Source organism: Lygodium microphyllum, chromosome 7 (genome assembly GCF_053477565.2).
Source record: "Lygodium microphyllum isolate KBCC chromosome 7, Lygodium_microphyllum_v1.1.10, whole genome shotgun sequence".
In the NCBI taxonomy this organism is placed as follows: Eukaryota; Viridiplantae; Streptophyta; class Polypodiopsida; order Schizaeales; family Lygodiaceae; genus Lygodium; species Lygodium microphyllum.
The window spans coordinates 142,738,766-142,756,568 of NC_141141.1; the positions used below are offsets into that span (position 1 = coordinate 142,738,766).

The window sequence follows — 17,803 nt, forward strand, 5'->3', positions numbered from 1 at the left end:
TCCTCTCTCTTTTATAAGCACAATATTCAACCTCTCATCCTTTTTCTCTCTTTTCCTATGTTTCATCTCTACTTTCTTACCCCTCTTAATCTCTAGTCTTCCTCTTTACTTTTTCCAATATTTTATTTATTTTTCCCTAAAACTCTCCACCCCTCATTCTCTTTTCCTATTATTATTATATATATCTCTTTCTCTCCCCTCCTCCTTTCATTCTCATTCTCTCTCTCTCTCTCTCTCTATTAATAGACAATAGACAATTCTCTTTCACCCTCTCCCCTTCCATCTCCCTTCCCTCCTCCCCCCCTCTCTCTCTCTCTCTCTCTCTCTCTCTCTCTCTCTCTCTCTCTCTCTCTCTCTCTCTCCCATTGCTTCCAAGACCCTCTCTCTTTCTCTTTCAATCCCCCTCTCTCTCTCACTCTCATAAGCACAATGCACAAAGAAAAACGAGGAAAGAAGAACAGAAATGGCTTACCTTTTCCACTCTTTGTTTTATTTTTTCCAAAACTGTCTTTCTGTCTCCATGTCCATCTTTTTTCCCTTTCTCTTTCTCTCTCCTTTTCTTTTTCTTCTCCTTCGTGGTCTTCCTCCTCCTTTAGTCATCTCTCCGTATATCTCACTATCATCATCATCATCATCATCATCATCTTCTTCTTCTTCTTCTTCTTCTTCTTCTTCTTCTCTCTCTCTCTCTCTCTCTCTCTCTCTCTCTCTCTCTCTCTCTCTCTCTCTCTCTCTCTCTCTCTCATTGATTGTTGGAAAATGCTATGGATTGGTTTCATCACTTTTTCTCTTCACAATAATGTGTCCCTATATAATGACACCAATAAAAAGTGTCACTAGTGTTCATTGTTATAATCCAAATCTTTTGTAGTGAAATTGCATCTTGGAAAAATACTTGCACGTGGGAAACTCAAGAGGATGGGCCTTCTAATGTTGAGAATCCTAGGCCTTCAAGAAGAGTGGGAGGCTAGAAAGTAGCTTATTTTTAATGGAGTCAGAGTAGAAGTAAAGTTGAGTAAAATAGCCTATAGCGTAAGGGGGTTGATTAAATGACAGCCCCCTATTTTCTCGCACCCATTGTGGCACATAGGCACTAATTTGATCGACATGTGACAAAAAGGGCCAATGAATAATTGCCAACACAATATCATTAAATTGGGGTGGTCCATGCCACAAAATTGTGGGTTGTTTGCACTTCTAAATTTACATTAGAGCTCCAAAATGCCTTTCCCATGGCTTCACTATAGCTAATGTTTTGTTTATAGTTAGGTGATCTGAATAACATTATTTGAGAGTCATTTTGAACAATTCCCCCATGACAAGCTATTCAGCCTAAGGGGATGGTAAACGTTAGTATATCAGCCCCCTTATCGTAAAGCACGTTGATAATGGAGTATGGCTTGTACAATGGGTTAGGTACTTGTTTTTAAGATAAGTTACACTAGGGTGGATCTAGAATTTGTTTGTAAGTGATAGTTATCATTATTAGAGCCTCTATCAACTTCCGTTTGTTGAAATGTCAAGCATAGGTATTCTAAACACGTAAGTCTACAACTTAAGCCCAATGAAGAGAGAGAAGCTAAATTAAGAGTTGAGTAGCTAAATCGAGGAGTGAGAAGAGACAATTGATAGTCACAAAACCGAGAGAGAAGCCTGACTATTGCCAACTAGCAAGCGCCACGCCTATTTGATACTAACATTGCCTCTATTTTTGGAGGTACTCCATCGACTAGGCACAATCCCATCAATCGTGCTAGTATCGGGCCGTGGAAGTCCTCCAAATGGAAGTTATCACAAACTGAATATAAAACTCTAGTGAGGGGACTTGCCCGAGTCAATAGACTTAGGTGTATCATGGCTCTTTGGACAATATGATTTTGTGCCCAAGATTAACAAGGGAAACATCTTTCAAATTGGATCCACATAAGATGTTAAAAATCTAGAATGCAAAGAGATCATCGCTGATCCTTTACCCCGCGGGATAATGAGAGAGAGATAGAGGAAGAGAGGAGAGCTTCTGAACAATTTCCGAGAGAGCGTCCGTCCACCTAAATGATCAGTTGCAGACTTATAAGACTAGCAGGACTTCCGTTGTCCCCTGGGTGCGAATCGAGAACTGCTAGCTTTCAGTGATATAAGCAAGCAGTCCACACCTGTCGTAACAGTACCCACTAGTACAACTTGCATAAGACATGTTTATATTGAGTCCAAACTCTCATGATATGCGCTGCAACGACGCTTGCAGGCGGTCGTCTCCAATCAGAGTGACCTGTACGCTTGGTTCGTGAGAAATCAGGTCTCCCCTGCGATACCATAAACCTCCCAAACACTTCACGTACACCAGTGGCCTGAGAGAAGGAATCACCGGGAATGAGCAAGCTGCCAGAGGAACGTCCAGCTGTGGTGGGGGGTGGTACTGCCCACTTACTCATTACCTTGCCTTCATCATCCATCATCCTTATGCTAACCTTTTCTGTATGCTGCGAGTGTCAATTAGCACTCTCTTTGTACTATACTTATCGATATTCTAACGCCAGGTTTAATTCGTGCTCCACAACCAACTAGAAAAACTAGCGTGTGGCCTGCCGTCTTAACTTCTAGGCAATCGGTGCTGATGCCACCACAGTTAATTTATCTCACAAAGCTTATGATGTGTTGTGTAAATCCACATCCATCGAGTTAAATAGGACACTCCGTAAGGCTGTTGTGAGAGATCCATGAAATCTGCAATACGACCTACTTGGTCACAATCATAGACACCATGTTGAACGTTCCTGATCATGGCTGTTTAAGGCTCACGTTGAACCTTAAAAAATGATGGCACCCCCAATATACGATATACTGATGGTGCAACCTTAAAGACATGATAGCTCCGTCCAATATACGCTGCTCGTCTTGATCTTTCGGGTACTCGGGGTTTCTTTCGTTGATTCAAGGATTGGACCCTTCGTTTGCACCATAGTAGTAGACTATTAAATGGGGAGAGGCGCGTCCTAGCGTTCAACATCAACAAGACTAGGCGAATATGTGACGGTTCCTTAACTTCATCTAATGAGGTACCATATTGAAGCGAGTAAACTGTGACCAACCACACTGTTAAACTATGTCAATCGAGTTGTTATCACTATTGGCAATGCACCCATTTTCTGTCTTAATTACAGCGATTGATCGGGCTTGAATTGTGCTTCCACTTCCTCCTTGATTGCGTAGTTCCGTAGCCTCTTCATATCATAATATAATGAATTAGGGCTCGGTGAACAACTGGCTATTTTTGTGACAGGCCTTGCCTGAGACTTTTAGCTTGAATAATTCTCAAGTTAACTGTTCAATCAATTTACGAAACGGAAGAGAGTAAATGCAAATCTGCAAAACCTTGTCAGCTCATAAGAATAGTTGACGCAGGCCTATCTCATCTAAAGGCGCTGACTTGGTACCTTGTGTGTTAGGCCAGCTGCCAATACCCCAGTCGTCTGTCTCCCCTGGGTGACTGGGTCCCCACCCTTCTTCTCTCTCTCTCTCTCAGAGTCTCTCTCTCTCTCTCTCTCTCTCTGCGTGTGTGATGTGAGACACAGATGTCACATACTGCCTCATTCTCGATACAAATATACAAAATTTGGGCTTATTTTATTCCCGTTAATGCTTCCAATCATGGAGCTCCTTTTAAAGATTGTGTCTGCTGCCAGCTCTAGGTGGTAGTCGCACAAGCCTGCAGGCTGCAAGGGAGGAAGAGCGCTTGTGCAAACTTCTCCCGTATCAGCATCTCCTGCAAATTTTGCGCTGCTATTTATTTATTTTCTGGTTCAGAAATCCCATACCCAGAAACCATAATACTATAAAATAGCAGTATGCACAAAAGTGGATCCTTGGCATGGAGGAAAGAGAACATTGGATTGCGGATGCTTTTAGTATTTAGATTTCGATAATATAGGATATGGGATGGGATATAAAGTATTAGAGATGGCAGGCAGGCTGACAGCAGTGCGCGAGGAAAAGGGTGTCAAAGGATCTAGTATCGATGCGATGTTTTGTATTTCTATTATATCCATGTTGTCATCATTACTATTGTGAATAGAGCCTTGCTGATGGCAACTCTAATGTCAAACTCTGGACTCTGGAAGGGTCACATTTATCATATAAACCTTTAGAGGTCTCTCTGTGTGTCGAAGCCTAGATAAGAGAGACGTCCATGGTCTCGGACTCCCAACCAACTAACCAACCAACGAACCCATTTATGATTAGTATAACATATACAGCATATACAGCATGTATATAATGGGAGGCAACATTGGGTTTAGGACTGCCAGTCCTTCCCCAGGAAAAGCAAAGCAGGTCAGGGCCTTTCCTCTCAGAATTCTTCTGTGCTTCTCGTTTCATGATGATGGTAATCTATCTCTAACGGTATCAAAAGCTCCCGCCATGCAGAATGATAGAATCTATGGAAGTTGCAGCTGCCCCTTTGCAAATTAGTGGAGACAGTCAGACAGATGAGCGTTTTAACCCGGTAGTGTGCGTGTGTCTTTGGGTTTGTCGTTTTGATTAGTGCGAAAACCCCATCTTATATGATATATGGCAACGGCTTTTTTAAAGCATTGACTCGGTGGCGGCCGCCGGTAGCGATCACGCTGAGCTCATGTGAGTCAGGGCGGGCGCAGTGAGAGTGAATGTATGAATGTTTTTGTATAAACTTATAACTCAAATACGAATTATAATGCAAATTTAGGTTTGTAGGGAGAGAGCCTACGGCCAGCTACAAGAGCGAGTCAGGGAGGGTGATGAACGCTTTTTTTTTTTTCCCCTGAAATGTCCATGTCAAGGCCTCGACCTTAGCGTTGCCCCACTACACACACACACACACTCTCTCTCTCTCTCTCATTCTCTCTCTATGTCTCGATCTCTATAGGTATGACCCGATGAGAATTTGTGCTTGAGCTAGAAGCGGCTAAAATGGATTAGGTTTTCCAAAGCAAAGTTCTTGTGACGCTGGAAGAGACTGGATTATCAGGTTTCTTTCTGCTGGGAGAGACTAGATCGCTACAGTCTGGTTGGAAGCAATCGATCGGTAGCGGGATATCACTGAACTGTAGCTGAAAGATGGAGGAAGATGTTCATGAGTCGTCCGAGTATGAGGACCCTTCCCCTCACCACTCGGTCCAGGTCATCTCATCCCACCACAACACTAGTGCCGCTGCCGCTTTAACCGCCACTGCCATCCACCATCAGTCGCCGTTCCTCACCGACTCTCCATCAGCCTTGGATCATGCTCACCACCATCATCATCAGCATCAGCAGCACCATCATCATCAGCATCATCATCCAGGGGCGCCGACAGCACTGGGCGGTCAGGCAGGCCGGCAGGCGTCGATAGGGGCTGCTGCAGCTGCTGTCTTCGCTCGCGAGCAACAGCAGGCCAGTATCGTGGACTCTCCGTCTGCGAAGAGAGGGAAGTACGTCGCGTCGTCGTCCACGTGGGGTGCGGCCTCTGCAGGCCAGCAGCAGCAGCAGCTTCTGGTGTCGGCCGCTGCAGCAGCGACCATGGGCGTGCAGCAGCAGCAGCCGCCGCCAGGGGGCCCCAGCATCCCTGCGTCGTCCCGGCCATCTTCGGCATCGTCCATGCTTCTGCCCCCGCAGCATCACCTCCACCAACCTCCATCCCTCAACCCTGCTAGCTCGTTCGCCCAGCTTCCCCTCTCACCCTCCTCCATGCCCAGCTCCCCCAGCGCTGGCTCTTACTCCCAATCCTCCTCCCCCGGTTCCTCAGCTCAGCCTTCTGGCTCTCAGCAGCAGCAGCAGCAAGGTCAACCTCTCGCCATAATTCCATCGCAAGTCCTCATATCTGGCTCCCCTTCTTCCCCATCCAGGCATCACGATTCTCCTTCCCATTCCCGCATCCCCTCGAGTACACTTCCACCTCATCGACGTCTTCTGCCACCTGTCAGCTCCAGCATGCAGGATCCATCTGCAGCCGGTGCGGCACCTGACACCAGCACCGGCCTACAGCAACATCCCATAAGGAAAGGTAAGTTTGTGTCTCCGGTTTGGAAGCCGCTGGAGATGCTGGTTCTCGCCAGGGCCTGGCGCATCCAGTACTGCGGAGCCCCGTCGAAGCAGGATTCTGCATCGGGCGAGCAGGCGCCATCTGGTAGTGGCGATCAAGCTGCGAGTGCTGTCGTCCACAAGGCGAAGACGCGAGCAGAGAAAGATTGGGAGGTGGCGGAGTACCTAAAGCAGCATGGGGTGCAGCGCGATGTGAAAACCGCAGCGACGAAGTGGGACAACATGCTAGGCGATTTCCGGCGAGTTCACGAATGGGAGAAAGGGCCTGAGAGGGATGAGGTTGGAAAGAGTTACTTCCGGCTCTCGCCTCACGAGAGGAAGCTGTATCGCCTGCCAGCGTCGTTTGACGAGGATGTGTATGAGGAGATGGTACAGTATATAGGGCAGAGGCCTAGATCGCAGCCAGCGCCGAGAGGTAGCCGAGCATCAGGAGCCGGAGGAGGGGCTAGTAGCGGGGGAATCGAGCCCGACACCGCCGGTCGCGGGGTCTTTCGAGAGACAGCACTGATCAGAGCTCACTCCCCGAAGGCGGATATTGCCCGGGAGATATCCGGAGGTCCATCCTGCCTCTTTGATTCCGAGTCTGTCTATCTTTAAGTAGGCACTGCAATTGCGTGTGGTGTTTATTCGTTTCTTTTAAAGAAGGTCGCGCAACAATTCTGTGGTGTATGGTGTGTTAATCGTCGTTTTCTGGAATACATCAGGATGAGAAAAGATATAATCCTTCTGACCGTGATATAAATCGTATTCTGAATCCTGATCGTGATATAAATTTTCTTCTGATTGTGATATAAATCTTCTTTTGATTGTGATATAGATCCTCTACGTATGTTTTCCGCAACCGGGGCAATCTTCTAAAATGATCACGTCTGTCTGTATGTGCAGCGTTAGTACAGTACGCCCCAGCTGGGTCAGGAGAAGCAATATTGATGAGCGGAGTCGCAGCAGGGCGAGGCAATGTGGGTGGTGGGAGTGGCAGTACCGGATTGATGAGGCCATCAAATATAGCAGGTGCGACGTTACAGCAGGCACCTACAATGGCAGCCACGGCGGCAGGAGGGGGAGGTGCGCCTAGTAATGTGGTCCCGGCAGCAGGGATACGAAGCGGGGGTGGAGGCGGCGGCGGCACCGGACGCATGCAGCGCGTGGGGCGCATCAAGATGGTGTGGGAGGAGAGCGTGCACCTGTGGGCTGACGAGGAGGACATTCTGAATATCAATAGCGCCGGCGCATCAGCCGCACTCCTTCCTGCCGGCCGCCTGAAGCTCGACAGCCTCAATTTTCTGCATGCCGACCAGCTCGTCTTCCTGGACGACAACTTAAGCGCCAACGCCATCGAAGCTTACGAGACCGGGGCTCTCCAGGACTTCTCCACCGATACCTTCGCACCCGGCCAGCAGCTCAAAGTCTTCGGCCGTCGCCTGACTGCTGCAGGTATGCCTCTTACCATCGCCTGCCATGCATTGCCGTTCTGAGATAGTGTTGTCAGCATAAGCTTCTCTATTATCATTGCCATTCACAGTAATGTCAGCAGTTTCATCGTGTTCATATAAGCTCATGTATTAAACGCAGCGCCATTCATTGCAATGTCAATAGCGTCATCGTATTCAGATAAGCTCCTTCTATATCATCGCCATCTTCCCATGGTTTCATGCATTGTAGACACCCTGTTTGGGCATCGATATCCAACAGACGACCTAGGTGGCTAGCGACTTAAATTACGTCGTCGCAATTTGTTAGCCAACCCTTCAGCTTCTGAAGTAGTCGTTTCACTGCCTCTGCAAATTAGGGGCTTCCTATATCACTCCTGATTACACCTTATTCACACAATTAAAAGACGCTTGTAGCTACACAGGATCATTTGATATTCTAGCGAGGGTTGAGAGCTAACAATTCCCGCGGGCTCGCAGTAAAACGCTTTAAAAAACCAGGGACCTTGGTCTCACTTTGGAACCAATAAGGGAGCTCTTCATAATAGGACACAATCTACTCAATGTCGGATCAACGTGTACATAATATCATGTATCTTAGCTGTATGGGTTACACTGTTGTCTGCAAAATAGTCATTTCTATCGAGCTGCATGGGTGTATTCTTTGGATAGTTCCTCTATGATGTTTATCCGTACATATCCTTCGATATCTTTCATATATTACCTTGGAAGTCAGTAGATGGCAACCAGATGCTAGGTGGCGCCGTTCCGTGGCACTATATGAGTCATCTCTTAGTCCTTAATTATGCCTTATGTGACCAATCTCAAAAAATATACTTGATCCCATATTCAATATCTCATTGCTCCATGAACTTTGACATGTAATAAAAAGGTGGAATTTGATCTTTACAACCATAGGAGGAAATATACCCACTAAACTTGTGAAATTTGTAGCTTCTTTTGTACTATTCGTACTCAGTTTGAATGCAATTGTACCATACATTAGGTGTTTGCTTTTTGAGATGTAGAGATGACAAACTTTGAGGTGCAATGGTGCCAACTTGTGTTATAAACATAAGAGTAAGATTCAATTTAGGGCTTTGAGAGGCTAGTATCATCTATGCACCTCAAAACTTGGGTGGTGACAAAAAGAGCAGATAACTAATTCGAGAGAATGAAATGCAATGAATATACAGATTTATTGATGACAACTAAGAGCTCCGTAATAATAAGCAATGTGTGTAAATACACACTCTTGCTAACTTGTCATAGTTACCATTGAGAGGATTCAAGCTAATTTATGAATATTTTAGTTGACCTCTTATGTGGTGTAGTGAGGATAAACAAACAAACACAAGTTGCTTGCACATGATTTTTTAATAAAAATATTGATAGGTTGTGTTTATTAAGGAAGATGTTTTTTATAAAACGGCTTCAAGACTTAATACTATTATCTAGTCATTGAGAATGAACATCTTCTTGTGTAACAAGTACCTTCCAAACAAGATGTGACCTTATATAAGGTCAATTTTCCAAGTTTTAAAACCAGCTATGGTAGATATTATGAAGGTTGCAAATGATAGTACTAGGATATCATTTTAGCTAGGAGTATAGTGTTGAATATAATGTTACAATACTTGTATATTATAGTGAAAATTCACAAGGTTCATGATTAATATATCATTAGCAATTGTTGGGTAATTATGAAGCAAATTTTCAAGTTTTTAGTGGAGTCATAAGATCTTTGAGATGCTCTACTAGTATGTGCAAGGAGTGTGTGTGATGGAGATAGCTCAACACCACTTAAGAAATCATATGTTTTAAAAGGCTCCCAAGCATTCTCAAGGTGAACAAGGACATGTAATACCTTCTTCATACATGATTTGGAGGAAGACCAATGTTTCTCATGATAGGGGTTTTGTTAAAGTTATAGAATCATGTGATGTTTCTCATTTCTTAAATATTTCTAAACCTAGATGTATAAGTTATGGCGGTGAAAAAACTCTTAAAATTGAATATTCATGGCTTCACAACAATTAGCCTCACAAAAATGTGAGGATTTGAAAATCAAAGCACTTGGTATTGTTCCTTGGTTGTCCTACAATGTGGAAGACTATGCATAAAGAGAAGTTAACATGCCTATTTATCCCTAAGAAATAGGATTCTAATCAAGTTGAAAGGCAAGTGACCATGGTGGCATTTCATCCTGAAGTCTTAAGATAGCTATCTCATGATGATAAAACTTTTTACATAGTCACAAGTGATAAAGAATGGAAATAGTGATATGGATTATGAGGTGATAGGGGATAGCCAAAACCAAGCCTGGATGGGGATGACAATTCAAAAATGCTTATTATGCTAAATGATAAAAATTTCAAAAAATTACAAGACATTGGAAATGTTAAACACTACACCGTCAAAAACATGTATATTTATATGTTTATCCTTGTCTTCATTCTTACACTATAATGTGACAAATGTGAGTGTGTGTGTGTGTGTACATTTGAGATGGGCTATTTGAAATTAAATTTCATGGAGTTTGTGTGAAGGTGTATGTGAAAAAGGAGGCAAATTGTATATTAGACCTATCTTAAAAATATTGAAAAAATGTCATTTTGAAGAAAAAAATAATTCTATTTTTCTAAACAAGGAGAGGGCATAAGGATGTTAGTAAGGGACAAGATATTGGATGGCCCCTTATTTTTGGATCCCCTTTTCATCATCATCCCTTAGAGAAATAATGTTTTTATGTCCCAAGGACTCCCATGTATTTCTTGTGAGTAGTCTTAATTGTTGCTTGTGATTATGGCTTTTTATCGGTTTGATATCAATCTTTCTCTTTGTGATCAATGTTTCTCCTCTTGTCATGTTTATACGATACAAGATGTGGCTTCTTTGGCATCTCCACATTTCAACTCATCGAAATCTCAACTCCAACTCTTGGGCCACTTGCACCATTTATTGGTAGGGATCCCCAATTGTCTTATTACCTATTAATGCTTTTTGAATCATAGTTATTTTGGTTGTACAAGCCCTAACTCCATGATTATGATGGTGCGATTGGCCAGAAAATGACATCCTCTAATTTTAAGTGCCCCAATACTTTTTCAATTAATTAGAATGCTTAGCACTAAATCTAGCAAAAACAGACAATGTTGAGCTACCATACATCGTAAAGAACATGCTACATGAGGAAATTTATAGATTGTCTACATCTATGAATTGTGTTTCACTAGGGTTGAAAATTGAAAATATTTCACTATTGGAATGTTTAACGTAGGAGGTGAATCATTTTAGTCATCTCTCTTGAGAAATATGGAAGTTATATATTCATGTTATAAGTTAATTTCTCAATCATTTCATTGATGTTTCATTTAGGACCTATCCAAGCATAAAACTTTTTTGAGTCCTACAATGAAATCCGTAAGGGCCAAGTATAGGGTTGAAACTTTTCATGGTTACTCTAATTATGTGTTTAGCCATCATTGCCAATTTAAACCATGAATGAAAAACCGTAAGTATTTGTGGGGATCTTGTAGCTTAATTACATTAATAAAGCTTAGCTTATGGAACCTCTAGTTCTTCAAAGGTCTCTATACAAAATAAGAGCTAAAGCTTTGATATGCTATACCATGTTTTGAGATTATAAAGAAGAGTTATGGCCCTAATGATATGAGGAGTAAAAAGTAATACATAACCATATAGGAAAACTTTAGTAAAAAATAATCGAATGAAAAATCAAGTGACCAACAAGATAATATAAGGCATTTATTTAAGAATTAAATTATACGGTTGTTGTATAACGTTGATGCTTTTATAAAATATTTAAAAAAATAAAAATAAAAGTAAAACTTGTTGCAAATCAATATACATGGTGAACCTCACATATGAAAACTCCATAGTATGTTACCTCATAAACAATATAAGTAATTATATAAGTTATAAGATAAAGGAAGAATAGAAAAGAAAACACATAATAGGGCCCAATCTTCCCCATTATGAAAGTCATGGTTTGCCATTCTCTATTATGGAAGTATTGAATTACATAGATACATATATGTTTATACCTCATACTTAGATACAAAGGTGATACTAAACTTCATTGAAGATGAGGTTTAGTGTATGAGGAGGTCTCTTAAAGGTTAGTGCAATACTTGCAAAGGTTGTTGTGCATTGAATCTTGATGTTTTGATATTGTGATTATATTCGATGGATCTAAATCCCCCAAACAAATCTTAAAGCATTGGATTTTGCTTTCGTATGAGTGAGGTATGCCAAAGTTGTATTTTGCTCTATTCTACAATTTGGTGTAAATCCTATTGCATTTATACTCAAAATGGTACTATGTATCCTTTTTGGGCTTTTACTTTTCTTGAGTTGAATACCTTACTTTCTTTAGTTGTTGTGAAGATTTATTTGATAAATTTCACATTACAAACATAACTGTCTTGCCCTCAGATTGTAGTATAAATATCACAACAATGTAAAGATTACAAATCTAGAAAATAGTGTCCAAAATGATAATGATAATTATAAAAATAATTGTATTTGTAGAATCAAGTCTAATAGTTTGCTCACCAAAATCACAAAACACAGTAAGTCCTTGTCATCTATTTGTTTGGCACGATGTAACTGATACACTACTTGTGTGTATATGTGCGACAAGTCACTATCAATATTTTCTTTTCAAGAACCTCTCTTAAGAAATTGATTGTGATCTAACAATCAAATCCTCAAGTTGAGAGTTACCTTATCACATATTGCTATATACTTTCATATGGATATCTATAGATACCAATATTTTTTTTCTCTATAAAAACAACTATTTGAGGTGATCAAAACTCAAATTCTATGCAGAAGTTTTAATATTATGTAATCATCATGATTTTGGGGGCTCAAAAGTGACCTTATTTTTCATTTGATTTGTCCAAAAGCTCATTTTTAAAAGCTAAAAAAGAAAAAAATTACCTAAAAGAAAAATTGGTTGCTATAACGAGGCCAAATAATAGAAATTACGACGAAACCCATAAGATAGGTATATGATATCTCATTTTCATAGATTTTTTTAAATCTTGCATGCATATAGTAGACCAGTATTATGTGGCGAATGGAAAAATAATAATGAAAATCCATAATACGATAAGTTTTTATTTTTAAGAAAATAAAATAAATATCATAATAAAACCCTCGGGGTGTTCACTATATGTATATCATCTACATCATGTGCATTCAAGGTTTATTTATAAATATCCTTATCTGGGAATTTTTCTTAACTAAAACATGACCATTTCTATTCAATCTATAAATAATCCCTTTATATTACACCCTTTCGTAGATTAAAAAGTATAAAATTGTATTTTGAAAGCACCTTATTTTGAACCCACGGGTTGCATACATATATTTATGAGGGACCTCCTTGAGATAAAACCCACAAGATAAGGATTTCAAAATTCCTTGGAAGTTGGTAGGTTTTCCTCCCAAATTGCTAAATATTGCTATGTAAGTATGCAAAGGTTAATCTTTCTGAGCATAATGTTTTTGGCCAAATAAGGGGTATATAGAGCCTATATCTTGCCTTTATAAAGCTATCATCCTTAGCGTATTGCTTCTTGTTTGGCCATGTCACATCACAGTGATATAGAGACCAACCTTTTCAGTGCGAGTATAGTAACTACATTTAGTTGTCTAAGATAGCTTATTGTTATCCTCTTCAAATGATGTAACCAAAGGAAAAGCTAGCGAGTCTCTCTCCACCTGGACCATGAACAAAAGGTGTTCGATGAATCCATACAAACCAAAGTCATGGGTTTCATGCATTTTCTTAAACACTAATAAGGGGTATATATGGCCTATATCTTGCCTCTATAAAGCTATCATCCTTGGCTTCTATGCTTCTTGTTTGGCCTAATAAGGGATATATAGAGCTTATAACTTGCCTCTACGGAAGGACTATAGTACAATAGCTACAATCTTAACTTTTATAAAGCTATCATCCTTGGCTTATATGCTTCTTGTTTGGCCGAGTCACATCACAGTGATATAGAAACCAACCTTTTCAATGCAAGCATAATAACTATATTTAGTTGTCTAAGATAGCTTATTGTTATCCTCTTCAAATGATGTAACCAAAGGGAGAGCTAGTGAGCCTCTCTACAACTAGACCATGAACAAAAGGCCTTCGATGAATCCATACAAACCAAAGTCATGGGTTTCATGCATTTTTTAAAACACTAATAACGAGCTATCATCCTTGGTGTGACATGCTTCTTGTTTGTATCAATTCCATCATAATAATTTGAAAAGAATTATTTTCAATGGGATGGCAATAACCACCCTTTGGCATCCAAGGTAACTTATTATCATCCTCTTTGGATGACGTAACCAAAGGGAGAGCTAGTGAGCATCTCTACAACTCAATCATGAACAAAGGCATTCAAGGAATCTCTACAACCCAAAATTATGGCTATAAAGTTATCATCCTTGCCTTGATATGCTTCTTCTTTGCACCAGCGGCATAGTAACATAGAAAGTAACCTTTTCAATGGAAGGGCAGCAACCATATTTGAATATCTAAGCTACCTTTTGGTGATTGTCTTCAAGTGTTGTGGCTAGAAGAAAAGCTAGAATGGACAAAGGCATGCAAGTGATATATACAACCAAAGTCATGGTTTTCAAGCATCTATTTTTTCCATTGGAAGTTGAACATGGATTAACCGACATGCATATGATAATGTGAATAGCTAGTATAAAGGCACACATGTTAAAGATTAAGCAATAGAGTTGTCATTTGAGTTCTTTTCCTATATGATACTCCTAATTAGTAATTATTTGTGATTGGATAGGTATGTGGAGTCCATCTTTGTGAGGATGTAGGAATATAGCTAGATTTGTATCCCTACTTTTGAAAGGACTAGCAGTTGATGATAAATAGAAAATCAACTTTAGCTCTTGGTTCAACAAGTACATAGTATGTAATCTTGATTAAGTTTGTAACAAGTTGTATCTCTTGCTCTTTCATCTATACTAAAAATTTTGGAAAAATCAAAATTCACAAGGTAGGAACTATGAAAAAAATTCTTTTCTATAGGGTCCATTGATTTTATTATATAAATATGTCACAAATTTGTGTTATGATTGATTTAGTAAGAAGCATTCTACTAGTGCGTCAACACATATTACACCACTTACAAAACATTTGCAAACGAGGAAGTTAGGTTTTTGAAAAGACCAACAAATTCTCATGCATCGTTGATATTTTTTTCTAGCACCTAGATTGTATTTTGGCGAATCCCATTTCTTTTTTAAATTTTTATTAGTAGTCCGAATGGATTGATGTAAATACCTTTTCTTTATGATTATTGTCATGCTCCTTATTAATGTGAAGGTGGTAAGTCATTGTTGCCTTTCTAGTTTCTTTACCACTTTCCTCGATCTAATCCTAAATTATTGTAGTGTTTGTATGATGTGTGATTCTTCTATTATCGTCACATGACACACATGGTGTTTTGTTGGATCTTACTATCCATTAGCTCTCTCAATCTTGGTTTATACTAGTATAAGAATACTTTGTGTCAGTATCATCCCAAGTTTCAACCATGGATTCTTTTATTTCCAAGACCTCGTATCTTTGAATCTTACTTGATTTGGGATGTACACAATGGTTTTTCTAGGTATTTCCCTCTTCGGCCTTTTAATAGGATGTACACAATGGTTTTTCTAGGTATTTCCCTCTTCGGCCTTTTAATAGGTTCCTTTTAAGATCTATCTTAAAGCTTTTCATGCTAGCAGTTTGACCTATCGAGCATCAAATGGATTACAAGCTTAATTGACAAAGAATTGTAGATAGCATGCAAATCACATTGGGAAATGGGTTTTCTCATGATAGATGCCTTTAACACATGAGGCCAATTTTAACACATGACCTATCTAGTTGGAGAGGATTCAGGTGGTAAGCCTCATGTGTTAAAGGAAAGGATTTAGGTTCTCTAAAGGGGGTTACCACCTAAATCTTCTCCAATGCATGGCCTATATAGGCTTCTTGTCACTCCCACTCATGCATTTTACATTCATTGCTTGAATTTGTACTCATACTATTGGTGTTCTTTGTCTTCATACCTACTTATCATGCATTTCTAAATGATCACAGCTCATTTTGGTGCAAGTCATCCCATCTTGTTGCTATTACTTGTCTTATGTCCTCATTTCTCTACTAATGGTTCATCGTTGCCTTGTAGACTTGTGACTACATGCTCTTGTGGTACTTTTGAACACTCACATACATGTGTGTATGCACATGCCTACACACACACACACTCTCTCTCTCTCTCTCCCTCCCCCCCCCAAGTTTACATTAAGTGGCCTAATGTAGCTTAATGACCCACATTTTACTTGCAAAAATAATAAATGTAGCTTAATGACAAAAAACACAAATGTACGCATGTTTGGTTAGAGTGTAATCATCCAGTTTCTAGATGAGAGTTTCTTTCCATGGCTACAAAACATTTCATTTTGAATGCTTAAACTTCAAGGGTTCATTTATACATGCTTGCAATTTTCTGTTTGGTATTTTGCTTAGCTCACAAGCGTTGTGGTCATCTTTCAATCAACGGTAGCACGGGGTAGCGTTTCCTCCTAACAACCTCCTAGTAACCCCTTGGTAAAGAGCTTCACAATTGAGGCTAGTATAGAGTTAATAGGAAAACCAATACAATATGCACACTCACATACCTTCAAAATAGTTGATACTTTTCCTACACCTTTTGGTTACTCAATGAAATTGAAGCTATCAATAACTTCAATGTTTTGGAACGACTTTGGAAATCCTAAGTCTATAATACATAAGGTCATCGAAAAAGGGTAGAGATATCCAATTTACTTGTCCAACTTCCTTAGCAAGAGGTTTTAGATGACTCAAGGTTCTACCACTTGGAAAAGAGGCTTTGATAATTGTATAATGTCATAGCATAAGAGATCCTCATCCACCATTGATGATGACATGAAAAGCTCTTACATTTGCTTGAGTCATCACTTGAATGTAGTCATGTAGGTTGTGCACTACTTTACAACAACTGTTATGCATTGTGAATGTAAGTTGTATGTCAAACTTAGACATCCAAAGATCATTGCAAGGCTCGAGTATTCACCAACGTTGCAAAGGTCGACTTCTTCTTTTCTCAATGGCAATGCACCTTATAGGACCTTTGTGTAGTTGTGTAAACAAAAGTGGTCAACTTAGTGCGCCGGCCATACATTTTAGGATAAACCACCCAACTAAATGTCTGATTAGGTTTATAAAAGACTCACCATCGTTAAACATGTGATTTGCAAGCCCTAGAAGACAAGCTACACTTCTTGCCAATTGCTCCATGACTCATTAATGTAGTAGTTGTTGAAGGCTCACCATGGCTTAGGACATCGAATGGGCATAGCAAAAGCACAAAAAGGAAACACCTAACTCCTTCTTGGTTTGACCTAAGGCACTACATGCTGTAGTCATGTTGGCAAGGAGCCAAGGACACTTTGGCTGACCTTTCTCTTCCTCCCCAAATGCCACATTAATTAAAAGCAGGAAGATGTCTTGCCACAAAGGCACAATAAGCTGTTGTAGAGTCTTGATTATGAGAGTTAATTTCTTCCTTTGCAAGCTTCAAAGGTTTCAGTAATTTAAACTACATCTTCTGTTTTTGTTACAGGCCAAAGCTCTCAGCCACTTCCTTACCCACCTTACGGTAAGTCAGATGCAGCTACGTTATTGCTTTCTCGAAGGTTGGCCCTTAGCTTGTTGAGGCGTTTTGTGTTCTTGGTGGGTGCGACCTTCTCTACCTCTACTGGCTGTTAATGTAAGGCTTGTCAAATGCCTAAAAAGGGCGCCTTCAACCTTCTTATTTTTTTTTAGCGCATTAAGAATAAAAAAAGGCCAGTTGTAGGCATCGTTCCTTTCTTCGATCCGCAAATAAGGGAGCATGCCAACCAGAACGAGACGTGCATATCTGGCGACGCCCAAGGCACACAGACAGCGGCCGAAACTACAAACTTGTCTAAGGGTGCGTGGGAGTGGATAGATTGCAAGAGAGAAGAAGCATCCGCTTCAAGGAGAACACGTGAACGTTGTATCTATCTCCTACGGGAAGATCATTGCGCTATTAGTCAACGAACACGTGTCCTAGTATAGTATTGACGGGACTCGGAAAGCAGTCCGTCCTCAATGCTTGGTTTTTGAGTAACGTCCATCGGTTTCGCATTCCAACAAAAAGAATTTGAAGCCCTTGTTCCCAAGTAACCTTATGGAAAGACTACACAAAACAATACCACCTCATATC

General features: G+C 40.4%; 1 protein-coding gene across 2 annotated transcripts in view; it reads left to right on the top strand.

Annotated features, from left to right (window-relative positions):
* The first annotated feature begins 5,070 nt into the window (after positions 1-5,070).
* LOC148034037 (Protein kinase superfamily protein) overlaps positions 5,071-17,803 on the top strand; it is a 45,574-nt gene continuing 32,841 nt past the window's right edge. The window contains exons 1-3 of one of the 2 annotated variants that reach the window (XM_087682418.1): positions 5,071-6,610; positions 6,940-7,488; positions 17,177-17,212. In XM_087682418.1, the coding sequence (XP_087538544.1) occupies positions 5,092-6,610; positions 6,940-7,488; positions 17,177-17,212 (2,104 nt within the window). In that variant the 5' untranslated portion in view covers positions 5,071-5,091. The remainder of the gene's footprint in view (positions 6,611-6,939; positions 7,489-17,176; positions 17,213-17,803) is intronic. The other variant, XM_087682419.1, reaches the window with a different exon arrangement.